We start from the raw sequence: 17451 nt of genomic DNA, 5'->3' as shown, positions 1-17451 counted from the left end.
TAAACTATGATGATGTCAGTCAACATATTACTATCATGCCGGACGAACGTTTCTCTCGGTCATGATTCATGACACCCCTTTAGTGTGGACCGCCATGTTTTCTAGTCTGCGTTGCAAAGCCCAATCAAGTGTGTGAAGTTCGCAACACTGCCCCCATCGTCTCGTCCCGTAAACAATTTTGCCGATCCTCTCGGAGCCGATTAGGTAATCATACTCTGAACTTCAACTTTTGGCAAGCAAGCCGCAAGGTCCTTCGCCCATTCATTTGGAGACCATGGCAAATTCACCCCAGCGGTCCTAGAAGGGAACTAGGCTTAGCATACAACGGTGGACATAATGGGACTAGGGAGGGAAGAAATCTTTCGCCATCTTTAAGTTCCTGGTTGTCGCTGTCTGTTGCAGTGGTCTTTGTTGGCTGACCAGCCCGTAGACTGGAAGATATATATTTCAATTTCCCACCAAGTGGGGTGCCGAAACACCGGGGAAATGGCTTGAATTATGGAATTCATAGTCGAAGGAATGGAACGGCGGCCTTAAACAATGTATGGGCTTCCCTAACTTCACTAAGATATCACAATGGAGTTCATTAGTCGAAAACATTTATGGTACGGCAACCCCCCTGGGTCGTCTGGGGTAGACTAAGAAAATGTCTGAAGAGCTGTGTTCTGTGGGGGTATATCACCACTCTATAAAACATAGAAGGTAAGAAATAGGACCAAACGCAACAGCAACGAAAACGCTGGATTATTGGCTTGCTCTGCATATCGGCATAAATCTCATGCCGGGGCCATCGCCCACTAGTAATGTACCATATGGACGGAAAATTGCCTACTGGGTTAGAGTTTGTGGATTCTGTAGGCTCAGAGAACATTCTACACTCTCTATCAAGTACTGGAGTTTGCCATTAAAATCTCACTTCCAAAAAGCACATAATCGTGTTGAATTTCTGCATCTGCACTAATTACAAAACAACCCAACAGTAAATAGAATTTGACAAGAAGATAAAGAAACCAGCCTTTTCCTCCATTGAATCCTGCAGGTCAAGCATCAGATGTAATGCTCAATCACTTGTTGCATTCGCAAACTCCCTTGTCAGAGCACTGGCCACCGTTCTTTCCAATCCAGTCGCAGTGGGCTTCGCAGCAGAGTCCCTGAGCGGGAGGGACGAGGCTGCAGCAGGCGCTGCGCTGCTCCAGGGTACCCCTTGCATCCAGTTGTCCCGCAGGCTCCTGCTCAGCCTCGGCGTCAATTCCGAAGTCCTTCAAGACTTCCCTGACAGCGAGATCGCCATCGATCACCTCGTCACTGCGCTTGCTGTTCGGGTAACAAGCGCAGATGTTATAGCCAGGGCAGCCATCACGGGGGAGACAGCGACCACCCTTAGGGTTGCCCTGTCGCTCACAGACTGTGTTGCAAGCACCGTCGCCTCCCGCGAGGCAAGAGATCGAGTTGTGGCAGAAGGCCTCAGCCAAAGAAGAGCAGACGACGAAGGTCGCGATAGCACTACCGAAGAAACGCATTTTGGAGGGTGTCTATGTGTCAAGGTTGGTTAACTTCCTGCTGAATGACCAAGTTTGGTTGGAATGCTTAGTCCCTTACAATTTGGAGTTTGATGGAACAAGGCACGTCAAGTGGATGGGTTTGAATTTGCTGATGTTCTGGTAGGCAGTTGACTTGTGGTTTTTGAGCTGTTGATGATTCTCAATCCAGCAGACTCCCAGCCCATATTTATATCCATCTTTCCCCTGAAGTTGTGTATCCCCGACCTCGTTGATCTCGTGTTTCGACTCGTGTTCAGCCTCCGAAGGGATAACCCTAAGTCCCTACCACAGTGCCACCACGCCAGGGATTGCGTTGAACGGGAGAGATCTTCATGGAATACGAGGAATTTGTGTCATGAAAAAGGGTCTTTGAGGCAGAGCCATGCCTATCCTTTGCCAGTGATCCAATGTTGTTTTTCTTGACCGATTCATGTGTATTCCTTACGTATCTCAATGCTCGTATTCCTGGCTCGACCGTCTCGGCACGCGGATCCACGACAGCCACTCCCGGCCCCCGGACGATAAGGCTGGCAAGGATCGACGCCAGGCTGAAGCTTTATTTCAAGAATAGAAACTTCGCACAATTGAGGTTCTGTCATGATGCTCTTTAGTTCAACGATAGGCATGCTCATACGAGATACACGAACACGAACCCCGCGAAGCGCAGATCGTTATTCGCAGCTGCCCATCTGCCATCATCAGGAAAGACTAATCCAATCAAAAAGGTGTATCTTTCTTCAGCCTCTCAACGACAAGAAAGATCTACAAGACTATTTAAGGAACAGAAGTCTTGGCTTAGTACCGCCTGCCTGAGTAGGTAAGGGGCAGGAGGCAATCCCCAAATGCCCAACGGCCACACAAAAGCCTCAACAGCCTCGGGATTGCCCAAATGAGTTGCATTTTACGATTGGTCCCTCTGGTGAACATCTTATCGACCCACTGGATGAGGGACTCGCTCTCCTCGAGGCGTCGAGAAACACCCGGAGCCAGGAAAATGTTACACTTCCGGCCAGCCCCTTGCATTCGCTGAACAACTGGTCGAGGAAGATGATACGTAACAAAGTCATACCGCAAATCGACGACAATGCAGAAATGATTGGTGGCAGTCAGCTACTGTGCTGGCAGTGACTAAATAGGCAGGTCAAGTTGGGTAGATTCGTAAACTCATGAGTTTGCGGTTCCTTTGTATGCCATCGTCTCGTATGGACATGCCTGTTCTTCCTCCTTTTTACCTCACCAACTCGTCAGTGCCAAGTCCCCAACAGCGCCGATTAGTGCTGCTAGTCTCCACTAGCATGAACCTTTCGTCTTGCCTCCAGTTGTAGAGTTTCAATCAGGCGTTTTCACAATTGAAAATAATCGAGTCTCGCCGCGGGGGAAAGTAGATAGGGCGAGGTATGATAACGATGAAAATTGGATGTATAGTGTCATATATCTGGAAATTATAATGGCCATGTGTGAACAATCACAATCTCTGAAAGAGGCTATAAACGCGATATTGCAAGGGAAGCTGCCTGGGGTAGCGCCTGGTGCCTGACGAGCAAGCCTCGCCTCGCATACGAGGTCGTTCATTGCCAAGGAAAACAAAAGCGAAAAGAACCTAGGCCAAAACGGAAAATATGAGGACGAAAGACAGAGCCAAAGAGGCTCGTTCTATAAGCATGGGCTAATGCTGCGTTCAGAGTCAATATTAGTGGAAGACCTCTTCTCGAAACTAGGCCTCACTGTAAGGAGCATGAACACTACCAGATAAACATATCCATCAAAAGGAAGCTTGAATGCACGCAAAGAAGTCCACGTTCTGTCCACTTGCTGTAGTGTTTCCATTCTATAAGCGGATTACGTTTAACTAGTCCCATCCGCATAGAGAGTACCACGCCTGTGGAGACTTTGCGGAAACCGTCCGACCCTAATTCCAGGGAAAATATCAGGAAATCTAGCAGGTATGACCATAATAACTGGTCTTCTATCCCTACATGGGCTCCGATGATCGCAATCTTCAATCGTGAGCCGGTTCCCCCCACAGTGGAATTACTTCATGCCACCCGTTTGGCTAAAGAATGGGCTTGACACATAGAAAGGTCTTTCTGAAGAGCGGTCTTCACGTTCGGATTCAGGAGGATCTTGGCGGCCACCGAGGAGTGATCGCATTCGTTCCTGAAATATGGAATTCTGCATCAACTTTCCCACTGATTTCGAATCTGCCTTGTCGGAAAATCGGGCGTCCCGCTCGCCCTCAAAAGTTGACTCTGGGCCGTTGATCCATTTTCAGCCACTTGCAATACATCTATCTCGCATAAAGTCGGCACTCTTGTTGATCATGCCATGCCAGAACGCACCCTCACCACGACCCACAAAGCCTCCACGCTCGAGCATCATTATCACATTTTCAACCCAGTTTTGGCAATTCCCTACACCATACTCTGGGATATTGGATGCGTCTCCCCCGAATTTGGAGACGGCGCGGGTCACGAGCTCCTTCTGTTGGGATGAAAAGATGGCAAGTTCACAACGCCCTCGCAGTACCGGATCTTCCATGGGTTGTGGCCGTGGATCATAGATGAAATCAGTGTCTTTTGGGTTGCGGATGTGGTACATCTCACAAGTGGACGAACCTAGTTCATAGATGGCGATGCCCATGTGAGACGGACCGTCACCTAAGGCAGCGTCACCTCGACCGTACACATTTACGGATATATCATAGGCAAGCAGGGTCGAAGCATTAGTGTCCATATTCACAATGCTTTCCTACTCTGACGCGAAGAAATGAGGTAGTCTTTTTCATGAAGGAACAATGGAAGTTTGGTTGAAAGAAAGGCGGGTCTAAACATACAAACGGTGGGTTAAGCGCCAGGGTCAAGGTACGAATCTCTTTGCCCCGCGATCGTCAGGCTAAGCGCTAAGCAAAATAAAGATTGAGAGTATCTACAGCTCAACGACTACCAACTTGAGTTGCAATTTTGGTTATGCTGTTGATTCTTGTCAAATCCATCCCGCTATGTCTGTTTCGTCGGATAGTCCGTTGATCAAGCAGATACAAAGTATACGGGAAAGCGTAAAGGCACTTACCACTGAGGCAAGGTATAGTGAGATATGGGGCACTGACTTGAATGATGGCGAACCAATGGTCGTGGAGACTATTATACGGAAGGTATACAGAAGACTGCCGGCTTACGAAGGGATCTTAAGGCTAACATAGAAACAGTTTCTACAGCACCACTCCATCATTCCTTCATTGCAGGTTCCGAAGGCCCGCTACTCACTCTCTAAGACGCTAGAATGGCGGCGCAGGAGCAATCCACGGGCAGGCATAGACAAGGCTAAATCGATCCTATCTGAGCTAGGCCTGCTCTTTGTTACCAGAAATCGTGGGAGCTATGTTTTGTGGGCCATTATCGATGAGATGATCTTAAAGGGATTCTCGCCGTTACACGATGACCTTTCAACATCTGCCGGAATCGAGAATCTGGGCGTCGCCGTAATGGAACTTCTCGCCACTTTGCTCCCCTCCCAGCCGTCTGATATGGACAAGAAGACCAGCCACGCGGCAAGTGGTGTCCTTGAATTACGGCTGCAACAGAAGCCGGGGGGGCGTACGGAATACGGCTCGTTTCGAGGTAACATCCGGAAGGCGCTCAGTGATTTGATTGCACTGATCCATTCGCACTACCCCTGTCTTCTTGAGAAAACATACATTATCTACCCATCGCTTGAATACCGCGCTAGTTTGGATGTTCCCGAATACCTCTTACGGAATACCACTCTTTTAGAGAAACCAGAGGACCTCGCCCTTTACCTTGGCCCGGATATTCCACCAAAGTACGGAGGAGATGGCAGGTCGCTAGCCGAATTGAATTGTATTGAGCCACTCCGGCTTGACGTCGAGGGCCAGGAGAACAGGCAAAGCACACCCGAAGCCGAAGGTAAAAGTGATCGTTCAACTGGGGAGAAAGAAACGGCGCGTGGGCAAGCTCCAAATGTTCTAGAAGCCACGGACATTCAGAGGTCCACGGCATCCCCTGAACCCCAACTGCGTCTACTTTACTCGGAGGATATTGGTCCGCCTACAATTATATTGGATCCAGCAGACCTGAAAGATGCTGAAGATCTGATACCGGACAAGATGGGCGCTCGTCTCGCCTGGGCCGACACCGACATGCTTGTGAAATTCGGCCATGGCGTTCGCCTAGCTGAGGCTGAGGCTCTGCATTTAGTATCTAAACGGACAACCATCGCAGTGCCCAAGCTGCTGAGTGCATATATTCTTGACGGGACTGGGTACATCATCATGTCCTATGAACATGGAACGCCTTTTAACCAGTACTGGGACAATGCTTCGGAGGCAGAACACCAGAGAATCCTCGCTCAATTAACGGACTATGTGCAGCAAATGCGAGCGATTGAAAGCAACTTCATTGGAGGGCTGGATCACTCGCCTTGCCGAGACGGAGTCTTTGAAGGAGGCTATGGTGACTACTCTAAGTACAGCTACGGGCCATACGAGTTAGAGCAGAGCTTCAACGAAGGCATGGTCCAAGCTTTGCGTGACCGGCTTCCAGCAGAGCTACTGGAAAGCGAAAACAACCCGGAATCCAGTTTTTGAACCAGTGAATATATCTTGCACCAGACGGTATGAGGGTTGACAGGACACAAAATAGTGTTCACACACGGTGACCTTCATGAAGGCAACATGCTGGTCCGCTCGGATGGTACTGTGGTACTATTGGACTGGGGACTATCGGGGTTTTGGCCTGAATACTGGGAATTCTATCGTGCCAAGTTTAATCCGCCTTGGAGAACATCCTGGGATCGTATGGTTGAAAGGTTTATCCCCCCATACTATGTCGAATATGACGTGATGAAGAAGATCTTCGGAACTATTTGGTATTGAAGGGACTTTGTGGAGGCATCCCTTCTTACAACGTGTTTTGGTAACCGCATTCGTCATCGCTTTGTCCACGACATGACACCTTTGAGTTGTTATACTGAAATAGACTCATGTATGACTCGTGTACAAGCTGAAACTGGCTCCAGTACAGCTGTTCACACCTGATTGTCTAGTCATCATCTCGGTGGAATATTTTCTACATCCTCCTAGCACCCCGTTCCGCCATCCGGCCATCACATATTGTACAGATCACATGAGATGCTTCGATGTGGATGCCAGTTGATGGTTTCTTAGATTCATAAACGCACGTATTCTGACACGTTGGCGTGGTGACTTAGCCGCCGAGCAAGCATGCAGCCTATTAGGCGCCGGACGATCGTTCGAGTCTCACTAATCAGAGCGCAATACATGTCATGTCCGTTGTAGTCTAACACGCCACGTCCAATAGTTATAATTAAATTCTTCCTGCGGCCCGGTGCTTTGTAAGGTTGTAGCTAAGGAACCGCACGGCTGTTTCTTGAGAACATTCGGAGAAATTACCCGCACTTGTATCTAAGCGCTCTATATCGAGGTTTACGAGGATACCGACACTCTGACTCCCGAGTTTTGGAACTTGACACCGACCCTCCAGAAGGACAAGCGATAATCCTCGTTGGATAACTGCCATACGCAATCCTGGCGGTTGTTATACCGCCCAAATCGCCGTTGAAATGGGTGAATCTATGCGACGACCCAGCGACAATGAGTTTACCATCGGCTGGGTCTGCGCCCTTCTGAAAGAATACATTGCCGCCCGCGAAGTCCTAGATGAAGTCTACGACGAGAAAACTGGCTTCTTGCGAGCCGAAGATGGCGCAAACTACTACACTCGGGGCAGAGTTGGGCCTCATAAGGTGGTGATCGGATGTCTTCCTGCGGGGAAATACGGGTTAGTATCCACATCGGGGGTAGCGGAGGACATGAAGAGAAGGTTTTTATCTATCGGACTGGTCTTTATGGTGGGAATCGGTGGCGGCGTACCGAATGCGACGACTGATGTGCGTCTTGGGGATGTGGTGATCGGGTCTAGGGTTGTGCAATATGGCTTCGGTAAAAGAACAACGGAAGGATTCAAGATAACTGGTGAGACCTTTTCTCCAGCTCCAGAATTTCGCCCCTCAATAAATACCCTAAGAACGCGTCTTTCCAATGGGATCGATCTCCACACGAATCTGGAAGCCACATTCGACAAGTCTCAAGCTACTAGAGACACATTTCGCAGACCTGCACCGCACACAGACCGACTGTATGCACCTGAATATGTGCATACAAGAGGTTGCGAATGCGCAAATGAAAAGGCTGCGTGGCATCCCCATCTAGTCCAGCGTCCCCCTCGCAGCAACAGATTGATCGAGGTTCACGAAGGGACTATCGCATCGGCTGACCAGGTCATGAAAGACGCGAAGACAAGAGATCAACTCGCACATGAGATAGAAGCCATTTGCTTTGAGATGGAGGCGGCTGGCCTTTCAGATACCTTTAATTGGATCGCAATTCGCGGGATCTGTGATTATGCCGACGCTCACAAGAACGATCAATGGCATGGATATGCCGCTGCCGCTGCCGCCGTCTGTGCCAAAGAGCTGCTACTCACCATTCCTCCGGTTGATTCCACAGGTACAGAGCCAGTGAGTGAGCAGCAGCGATGGGCTGTTGACCGTGCAGACTTCACGCGACTCCTTGAAAAAGTGCCCTCTGGAATGGTGACGACCTTGCACAGTGCCTTTATTGGGATCTGCCTTCTACTGGCTATTTTTGGGCAATTGATTTGGTCCTTTTACCTTTGGCTATTATCAGTGGCAGCGAACATCGAATCCCCTGACTTCAAGGGTCCGATGAAACCAGCACAGCCTGTGCAGGGTCCTACGCAACAGTTCGGGAGCGCACCCATACATATCAACATCTACGTTGGCCAGCAAGCAATGTCTCACGCACGAAGACAGAGTGGAGCGGATTGGATAGAATCTCCGGATCAATGCCCGACGGACTTTTCTACCATTCAGTGGGACGGTGCTGGGAGGGAAAAGGTGTTGGGCAGTACCGCAGAGCTTCTTCAAGGAGTGCGAGCCCTGATGGGCAAAGAGATCGGTAGGAATATCTCTATAAGCATCCCACACCATACCGGCGGCCCACTTTCGCCTGCCGACTCCAGCTGTGATCCGCTTGAGAGGATACCTTGGCAGCAACAGGATGCACCCGTTGAGAGGACAGACTCCGTATCCAGTGCATCCAAACCCCCAGTACCTCCACGGTCCAAGAAACCACACGGCTACGTCTCGAGGCGTAACACACAGATTCCCGTTCCCAATTCCATGGCGAAAAGAAACAAACACTCAACCGATCAGAAAAATAATAAATGCCCGGAGGCCGGCGAGGAAGTTCCAGAAATTGTGGCTCTAATTAATGAATTCCGAGGACGGGCATCCGTTTGACGTCTCAATCCACCATTGCCCTCGCGAATGTGGGCCGATCAATTTTAGTTTTGCGAATTACGCAAGGTGTCTTTCGATATTGTTTTTTCATATCTTCTGCGTCTTGATTTGATTTCTTTCTCCTGGCGTGGCAGCTAACACATACAAACAAGGATCTCAATCACAATAGTATTTAATCTAGAAATCATAATAACGAAACATTCTACCAGTAACCAGGGACGGAAACGCAGGTTTGAACTGCTTACATTACGTATTTCCCTGCTTGCTTGGGATGGATGTGGGTCGGGCCTGGTCTGAAAGGGTTGCGCATATCTCACATAAAGAAGAATTTTCGTTGGCTATCCTTGCGTTGGATCAAGCGAACAAACTATCCTGATGTACAGCTAACCCGTGCAGAGGTAGGTATCATTGATAGAATGGCCGACTGACTTAGACAACGTCATTGTGGACTGTGAAGAATCAGAATTCCTGTGCTATGAACTTCTATGACGGATCGTTTGCAAAGAAAATGCCTCGTATTATTCATACTCCATTAAGTAATGGACAGGCGCCAAAGCAGCACTACTCTCCAACCGTGGGCCATTCCAGGGGAGAATCGTCGATTTGCCCGGGTACCCCCGGACCGTTAAGTGTCTATTCTTCACAAATTAGGGTCCTGGCTAATTTCTCCTGCCGTGGTGGTATTGGTTGGCCAAAACTCCCCTGCCGTTAAAAAGCCATATCAGGGAAGGGTTGGCCGCCAAGAAGGGTCTTGTCAGAATTGTATAAGCAGTGCTAAGCGATGCTGGTCCCACTACGGCTCATGCATGCCAAGACGCCCGCCAGCATTCTGAAGGCTGACCAAAAGATTATCCAATAGTTGATAATGATAACTTGAAAAGTTTTCGATATTGCCAATGCTATGTGCATGCTTTGAAGGCTCATTCTAGCGTCCGGTGGCAATTTCGGCACACTATATAAACAGATGGCTTCTCCTCACCATCCAGGTTCTTTTCCCAGGCAGCACCAGATCCATTGAGCAACAATAGCTTTCTATCTCTCAAGACAAACCCAGAAAAATGCAGCTCAGCAAGATCTTCCAGACCATTGCGCTCCTCGGAGCCTCTGTCCCCGCCCTGGCGTGGAACAGAATTGACAAGGACAACGCGGTATGTCTCACTTGCTTCTCATGAAAAACCTTCCTAGTCACGCACATACTAACGGTCCATGTCAGGCCCTGCTCGTCATTGATCACCAGGTCGGCCTCGCCCAGCTGGTGCGTGACTACGGCACCAATGACTTCCGCAACAACATGCTGGCCCACGCCGCCGTCGGCAACGTCTTTGACCTCCCCACCGTCCTGACCACCTCCTCCGACACTGGTCCCAACGGTCTTCTGCTCAAGGAGATCCGGGATATGCACCCCAACGCCACCCTGGTTCAGCGCCAGGGTGAGGTCAACGCCTGGGACAACGAGGAGTTCCGTGCTGCCGTCCGGGCCACGGGCAAGAAGCAGCTGATCATCGGTGGTATCGTCACTGAAGTTTGTACGTCTGCCTTCTTCACGTATATCGATTGGAGTGGTGGCATTTGCTAAATGTTGAATTGGACAGGCACTGCATTCCTTGCTCTTTCCCTCATCGACGAGGGTTACGAGGTCTTCGCCAACACCGAGGCCAGCGGTACTTTCGATCCCCGCCTGGCTGAGGATGCCAACCGCCGTATGGAGAAGGCCGGTGTCACTCTGATGGGTCTCTTCGGCATCGTTACCGATCTGATGAGGGATTGGAGAAATACCCCCGGCTTGACCGAGGTGCTTCCTATGCTTGACAAGTACGATATCACCATTCTTATCTTTTCTGTGCTAAATCACTGACGTGACGCTTCTCCAGGTACCAATTCGCTTACGGCCTGGTTGCCCGCCACCATGCTGGTGCTATTGAGAATGGAACTCTGGCTCCCGTCGAGTCGACCTTGATCTAAGTTAGATCCGTGGTCAACCGAGACAAGAGTCAAAGACAGGATCATTACACTAGACTAGTTAGTCTAGGCAGAAAGGATAGGGGGCATCCAATGCTCATGTGAAGTTGATGGGATAGATAGATACACGCTATAAATAGAGGCAAATCGGCTTAGGGAATCTAATTCAACAGAACTATCTCCCAGCACTTCCAGAACCAGTTTCTTTACCTACTAACCGTTCCACAAAATCCCTTTTGCCCCAGGTTAGCTAACCAATTTATCCCTCCGCCATATAAACACAACCATGTAAAAGAAACGAGCCTTCTCCATATCTCAATCTCCTAAAAGTCGGTCATGTGCCTCAATCAACATCCACCTGGCCCCATCCAGGAAATCGAAAAGGGCCTCCTAATGATCTTACTCTTAATTGAACAAACACGCAAAAAAGATAATAACACAAGCTATGGATCTCATTTTCATTGATAGAATAAAATATAGAACGCTTAGCCCCAAATGACGCCTTTATGCTGTCGAACAACAATCCATCCTAATTGTATTATGCAAAACAATGCTATTCTGTGCCTTCCCCTTTTCGCCTAAAAGTAACCCAGGTATAGTGTTTTGAGAAATAAAACCAAACAACATCAGCGTACGTGTCGCAAGTTGGAAGTGACACTGTGTTTGCTGGCTTCAGTTGTCCTTCTTCCAGCCCTCCCATCTGGCAAAGTCGGCCGTGTCCAGATCAAACAGATCCAGCATGCGACCAACACTCTGATCAACGAGTTCATCCACAGATGCCGCCTTGATATAGTAAGCCGGTACAGGCGGGAAGATGATAGCACCAGCCTGTGACACGGAAAGCATATTGCGAAGATGGATATCACTTAGGGGAGTTTCTCTGGCGACAAGAACCAGCTTTCGGCGTTCCTTCAGCATGACATCTGCAGTCCGGGAGATCAAATCTTCGCAGAAGCCGGAGTTGATGGCGGCCAGGGTCTTCATGGAGCAGGGAACAACGATCATGCCGTCAGTCTTGAAGGAGCCGCTGGATACGGGCGCGGCCATGTCATTGATATTGTGGACGTAGTCTGCTAGGGCACGCACGTTCCGTGGGTGATAGTCTGTTTCGTATTTAATGGTTGCTTCCGCCCATTTGCTAATTACGAGGTGGGTTTCGATGTTGAGTCGTCGGAGAGCGATGAGGACTTTGATCCCGAGAATCGATCCTGTGGCTCCGGTCATGGCCACCACGATTCGCTTGCGTCGGCCGCCGGTTGGTACTGGAGGTATTGGGGTGGCTGTGTACTCGACTGGTGCGGACTGTGTGGTTGATTGGGTTTCGGATGCGTTGTCAGGGCTATGACGGCCAGGGTTTGGCGTATTTGTGCCAGAAGGAAGGAAAGAGGAGAGCATTGTGAGATTCTGATCAAGAGTACCAAGATGATATGTCGGTCAGGATTTGAAGTGGGTCAACAGAAAGCTTGATACTGGTGTAGTAGTAGTTGCCTTAGTCTTCACTACCGTATTGATGAGATGATGGTGCGAATGCACTGCGAGGTCTGTGTATTTATAGCAAATACCGGATATCCCTTGCCGGAGCGGCAACGGACAGGTAAGAAAACATGGAAATGGTTCGGGATCCTGTTCGACCAGATCCTCTGACATTGGCCTCCTGCAGATCATGCATCAAAGATGTATCAATCTCCGAGCCACCGAGTTCCGAAACAGTGGATTAAGTTCGAGAAGGCGTTTCCAGTAGTCTGGTTCCTTACATTATTTTATCCCTGGTGGGTCCAGACGCATCTCCTGGAGCGCTTTCCGAGCCTCCGAGCTGAACGAACCCTACCCACGTCCGAGGCCCCGAGCATCTCCTCGGCAGGATCAAACAAGCATTTGAGAAGATTCGACGCTGGAAGACGTACCATCCACTACCTAATCAAGTAATTCACAGCTGCCGATGATCCGTACTAGGCGAGATGCAGCTGTATATAAGAAGTCCAGGGGGGTATCCTGACAGCGGTCGACACACCAACACCCACACACTCCCACCGAATAACAGTTTAAGTTTGTATCTTACCATCTTAGCCAGCAAACATGGCCGCGTCTACCGAAGTCGATCATTCCTTCCGCGCTTTCGTCGAGGCCCTGAGGGCCGACGATGACCTGGTCGAGATCAACACCGAAGTCGACTCGAACCTGGAAGCCGCCGCGATCACTCGTCTTGTCTGCGAAACCGATGACAAGGCCCCCCTCTTCAACAACCTCAAAGGCATGGGAAAGAATGGCCTGTTCCGTATCCTGGGCGCTCCCGGCTCTCTCAGAAGGTCTAAACGCGACCGCTATGGCCGTCTCGCCCGCCACCTGGCTCTGCCCCCTACCGCCAGCATGAAGGAGATCCTTGACAAGATGCTATCCGCTTCCCAGCTACCTCCCATTGACCCCAAGATTGTCGAAACCGGTCCCGTGAAGGAGAATTGTCTTGAAGGCGATGAAATCGATCTCACAGCACTCCCAGTGCCGATGGTGCATAAGTCCGACGGTGGAAAATACTTGCAAACATACGGTATGCATGTTGTGCAGTCTCCTGATGGGAAATGGACCAACTGGTCTATCGCCCGTGCGATGGTCAAGGACAAGAACCACCTGACCGGTTTGGTGATTGAACCCCAACATATCTGGCAAATCCACCAAATGTGGAAAAAGGAGGGCAAGGATGTCCCATGGGCTCTATGCTTCGGAGTTCCTCCTGCCGCTATCATGGCCTCGTCGATGCCCATCCCGGACGGTGTTACTGAGGCTGGGTATGTTGGTGCCATGACTGGTCGCGCCTTGGAGCTCGTCAAGTGCGACACCAACCATCTGTACGTTCCCGCTAATGCGGAGATCGTGCTTGAGGGTACCCTCTCCATTACTGAAACTGCCGACGAGGGCCCCTTCGGTGAAATGCATGGCTACGTTTTCCCCGGCGATAGCCACAAGTGTCCCGTTTACAGGGTCAACAAAATCACCTACCGCACTGACGCCATCCTTCCCATGTCCGCCTGTGGTCGTCTTACCGACGAGACCCATACTATGATTGGCTCCTTGGCCGCAGCCGAAATCCGCAAAATCTGCCAGCTAGCCGGTCTCCCTATCACTGACACATTTTCGCCCTTCGAGGCACAGGTTACCTGGGTGGCTCTCAAAGTCGATACCGCCAAGCTTCGTGAAATGAAGCTAACACCAAAAGAGCTTCAGAAATGGGTCGGAGATGTGGTGTTTAACCATAAGGCCGGGTACACCATCCACCGCTTGGTCCTGGTTGGCGATGATATTGATCCGTATGAGTGGAAAGATGTCATGTGGGCTTTCGCGACGCGGTGTCGGCCCAATGCAGATGAGACATTCTTTGAGGACGTCCGGGGGTTCCCGCTCATCCCTTACATGGGCCACGGCACAGGCTCACCCACCACGGGTGGCAAGGTTGTTTCCGACGCTCTGATGCCCAAGGAGTACACCACGGGCGCTGATTGGGAAGCCGCTGACTTTGAACACTCTTATCCAGAGGAGATCAAAGCAAAGGTGAGGGCCAACTGGGAGGCTTTGGGATTCAGAAGACAGGAATAAATTATGTGTACAGTATATTAGGCATATAAATAGTGGGGTCGCTTGCTTGGTAATAGAATGAGTCAACGATGATAGTTTGTTTTGAAAGAGAAACGTGATAGGAAACTGGGCCTTTTTATCCACATGCTTTAGAGAAATAAAGATATCGCATGGCACACCTGTTGTGGAACCTCGGAGGGGAGGTTGTGCTGACTGGCGCAAAGGGCTGAAGTTATAGGTCGTGCGGAGGTAGGCAGAGAATGACTTCTACCATCGTAACGGAGAGTCCCAGTCCTAGATGACGCGAGTTGCATATTTTGCACACCGTATAAGACTCAATGACTGCTGGTTGCAGGATGAAGGCACCACGTCTTGTATTTTTACCCGTGGAGTTTCGGCTGATTGGCAGAACACCAATCTGATGGGTTAATAGGATCCGTAATCATGCATCGGTATTGAATCTAAATGTCGCTATAAGTGCAAGCTATTGTAAGAACGCATTGTCTTCGGAGATATTGAATAATGGAACTTTTGACGACGTCAGTACATGGCAACTGAGACACGCGGGCGCACCTACCGTTCATTATGGAATCCAAATAGGTCAACGGGGAGAAATCCGTTGTATTGTCTAGCATACCATCCGGAAAGCTGTCTTTTATCAATCACCAGATCTTACAGGCTAGGTGGAACCGACTTACTAGTTTCCATCCCCCATCGTCAACCCCCCACCAAGGCCGAAGCCGGGCATAAACATGGGATCTTGGGCTACAAGTTCATTGACATTAGGATTCAAGGGGGGGCAAGTAGTTTGGCCTTCCCCTTGCGACCCATTACCCTCTTGACCAGCTGCATTAAGCGGCGCGTTATGCACAGCATTTCTCAGGGCCACAAGGGCACGGATATGTCGCGCAGACAACCACTGGCCATCATCTGATCCGCCGATGGTGTCCTTCCTTGAGGGATCCGCCGTTGAGAATACCGTGATGACTCTCTGCTGCAAGTCTCGACATTCATCGTCATTCCGAGTTTCCTGCCAAATGCAGAGGAGCAATGTAGAGCTCAAGACTGTGTGTACCATTGACCAGGTTCGCAAGGGCACGGTGCTCAAGGTTTGGAAGTCCAAGAACGCATTCGATGCACTCACAAGGCTATCCTTGGCTCGGAGTCGTAGGCGGCTATAACGAGGGTCATCCGAATGGCTGGGCGAACTTCGGATGGTCGGCCGACAGAGCACTGATACGCAAAATGACATATGCATGCGAAGGGCGAGGTGCTCCTGGTGCTCCTGTAAGCAATGGCAATGTTCTCGGGAGAGCAGATGGGGCTGGGCACGGCTGTAGACATTATCTAACGCGCTCAATAACTCGGTGGCGCGCGTCAAATCCCAATGCTCGGGCTCCTGAGCCTTGGCGATATCGAGACCCAGTTGACAAAGGAAGTGCATCACATCCGTGAATGACAATGCCAATGCAGGTGTGGGATTAAGGCTCTGCTGCCAACCCGAGATGGAGACTACTGGTGGACGGTCATAGCAGAGGCTCAATAAGCAGTCCTGCCAAACAGTCATGGACCTTGACGGGTCAGCACATTCATTTTTACTGTGACTGGCTCACATCCTACCATAGCTTCTTGGCCTTTGAACGGACACTTTCTGGCAAATGTGAAGTGCCGCGTTCAGTGTGTAAGCCGACAGCTTGGGCTAAGCGGACGGTGGTCCCAAGCAACGCCCAGGCTGCGTCAGACTGCCCATTATTTTGCAACATGTTCCCCAAAATGAGCATAGCTTGGACAATGTCCAGGGAGGGCCTGAAAAGAAAATTCGCCAATCTCAGGGCCTGGAATGATCGACGTGCTGTTCACCATTAGCGATTAGCTCCAGCGAAAAAATCGTTGCAGTATCATACCTAGATCCTGGCATACTTCCGAGCGTTGCGGGTTTTCAAGATCAGAAAAGTGAGCACCGGAAGCTAAGGTCGCCAAAAGGAGACTGATGTGACCAATGGACTTATCGGAAGACCAGCGCTCCGAGATTCTGTTTGGGTTACTCAGTTCCCCAGATGCAACAGACTCCAAAAAGGTGCATATGGCGGACTCAACCCCATCAATATCTACCAAGATTGGGTTGAAAGGGTGTGCCGACAAGCGATGATGGTGAAAAAACCTATTCCCCGTTAATGCCGTTCGATCTTCAGTCACTGGTGGAGGCCGAGCCTACTTCAAGATCTCGGTTCTCTGAGGGAGTATGTCCAGAAGGGCACACCAACGATCTGTGGGATTCTTGATGTCCAGGAATGGATAATACTCGTATGTGTTCTGCAGGCCCAACACAGACCCTGCCTCTCGGGCAATAGAGCCGTCGGGGTCTTGGAGCCGGAGAATGGAGACCACAGAGTTCTGCCCCGAGAAGACATAATCAGAAGAGCGATCACGGCTGTTTGACTCCGAACTCGGAGCAGCTCCCGATGATGAAGTTGTATCCAGCGGCTGCGCTCGTTCGGTTTCCGCTCCATTAAGTGCCGACGGTGATGGAGTCAGCGGGGAAGTAATGCCGGCCGGTTGATGCGACGACAATGCATGAGCGGGATCCACCCTCCCCGACCGGGGGAACGAGTGTCGCGACGAGTCCTTCGACACATCATAGGCACAAATATGTGGATGGCCACGCTTTTGACATGTTCGGCAAGGATGACCGCTATCGCACTTGACTTTACGCTGGCGACAAGGATAACAGGCCTTAGCCTCGCGCTGCTTCCGCTTTAGTTGCAGCACCCGGTCGATCTCTTGGCGCTGCACATCGGGACTGCGGTGATTCATGTCACTTGTTCATTCATTGATTCATTCAGTTGGTCATGAATTGGTACACTCAGTTAATGAAGAGTGAAAAGTGAAGGAAAGGTTCGCAGTGGTCATTCATATCGGAGCCATGCTCAACTCTAAAGACTGGAGGATCCACTCCCGATCCGGAAACTCGGCATTTCCATCGGGATCCCGTGACATCACATGGCGATAAGATAGGAGGTTGGTG

The 17451-nt window shown here is 50.2% G+C and overlaps 8 protein-coding genes across 8 annotated transcripts; 4 read left to right on the top strand and 4 right to left on the bottom strand.

The window, feature by feature from the left end:
* Positions 1-1064: 1064 nt before the first annotated feature.
* Positions 1065-1520, bottom strand: AfusinC (Defensin domain protein; the record flags this gene model as incomplete). Its single annotated transcript, XM_015547974.1, has 1 exon — positions 1065-1520. One exon carries the CDS (start codon positions 1518-1520, stop codon positions 1065-1067), a length of 456 nt encoding a protein of 151 aa, XP_015409475.1.
* A 2289-nt stretch (positions 1521-3809) lies between these two features.
* Positions 3810-4274, bottom strand: ANOM_002716 (uncharacterized protein; the record flags this gene model as incomplete). The annotated part of the gene is made up of 1 exon (XM_015547973.1): positions 3810-4274. One exon carries the CDS (start codon positions 4272-4274, stop codon positions 3810-3812), a length of 465 nt encoding a protein of 154 aa, XP_015409476.1.
* Positions 4275-4665: 391 nt separating this feature from the next.
* ANOM_002715 (aminoglycoside phosphotransferase family protein) lies at positions 4666-6432 on the top strand (the record flags this gene model as incomplete). Its single annotated transcript, XM_015547972.1, has 3 exons — positions 4666-4692; positions 4747-6136; positions 6200-6432. 3 exons carry the CDS (start codon positions 4666-4668, stop codon positions 6430-6432), a joined length of 1650 nt encoding a protein of 549 aa, XP_015409473.1.
* A 707-nt stretch (positions 6433-7139) lies between these two features.
* On the top strand, positions 7140-8900 carry ANOM_002714 (5'-methylthioadenosine/S-adenosylhomocysteine nucleosidase family protein; the record flags this gene model as incomplete). The annotated part of the gene is made up of 1 exon (XM_015547971.1): positions 7140-8900. The coding sequence occupies one exon, from the start codon at positions 7140-7142 to the stop codon at positions 8898-8900; it is 1761 nt and encodes a 586-aa protein (XP_015409474.1).
* A 1058-nt stretch (positions 8901-9958) lies between these two features.
* Positions 9959-10862, top strand: ANOM_002713 (putative isochorismatase family hydrolase; the record flags this gene model as incomplete). Its single annotated transcript, XM_015547970.1, has 4 exons — positions 9959-10048; positions 10114-10426; positions 10493-10712; positions 10772-10862. 4 exons carry the CDS (start codon positions 9959-9961, stop codon positions 10860-10862), a joined length of 714 nt encoding a protein of 237 aa, XP_015409479.1.
* Positions 10863-11531: 669 nt separating this feature from the next.
* ANOM_002712 (UbiX family flavin prenyltransferase) lies at positions 11532-12254 on the bottom strand (the record flags this gene model as incomplete). The annotated part of the gene is made up of 1 exon (XM_015547969.1): positions 11532-12254. One exon carries the CDS (start codon positions 12252-12254, stop codon positions 11532-11534), a length of 723 nt encoding a protein of 240 aa, XP_015409480.1.
* A 681-nt stretch (positions 12255-12935) lies between these two features.
* Positions 12936-14447, top strand: ANOM_002711 (UbiD family decarboxylase; the record flags this gene model as incomplete). The annotated part of the gene is made up of 1 exon (XM_015547968.1): positions 12936-14447. The coding sequence occupies one exon, from the start codon at positions 12936-12938 to the stop codon at positions 14445-14447; it is 1512 nt and encodes a 503-aa protein (XP_015409477.1).
* A 463-nt stretch (positions 14448-14910) lies between these two features.
* ANOM_002710 (Zn(II)2Cys6 transcription factor) lies at positions 14911-17240 on the bottom strand (the record flags this gene model as incomplete). Its single annotated transcript, XM_015547967.1, has 6 exons — positions 14911-14954; positions 15004-15074; positions 15125-15997; positions 16047-16278; positions 16331-16587; positions 16642-17240. 6 exons carry the CDS (start codon positions 17238-17240, stop codon positions 14911-14913), a joined length of 2076 nt encoding a protein of 691 aa, XP_015409478.1.
* Between the last annotated feature and the right edge of the window lie 211 nt (positions 17241-17451).

This window comes from Aspergillus nomiae, assembly GCF_001204775.2.
Source record: "Aspergillus nomiae NRRL 13137 chromosome Unknown contig00050, whole genome shotgun sequence".
Taxonomy (NCBI): Eukaryota; Fungi; Ascomycota; class Eurotiomycetes; order Eurotiales; family Aspergillaceae; genus Aspergillus; species Aspergillus nomiae.
Note: the sequence above shows the minus strand (reverse complement) of the source record. Positions and strands in the feature narration are given on the sequence as shown.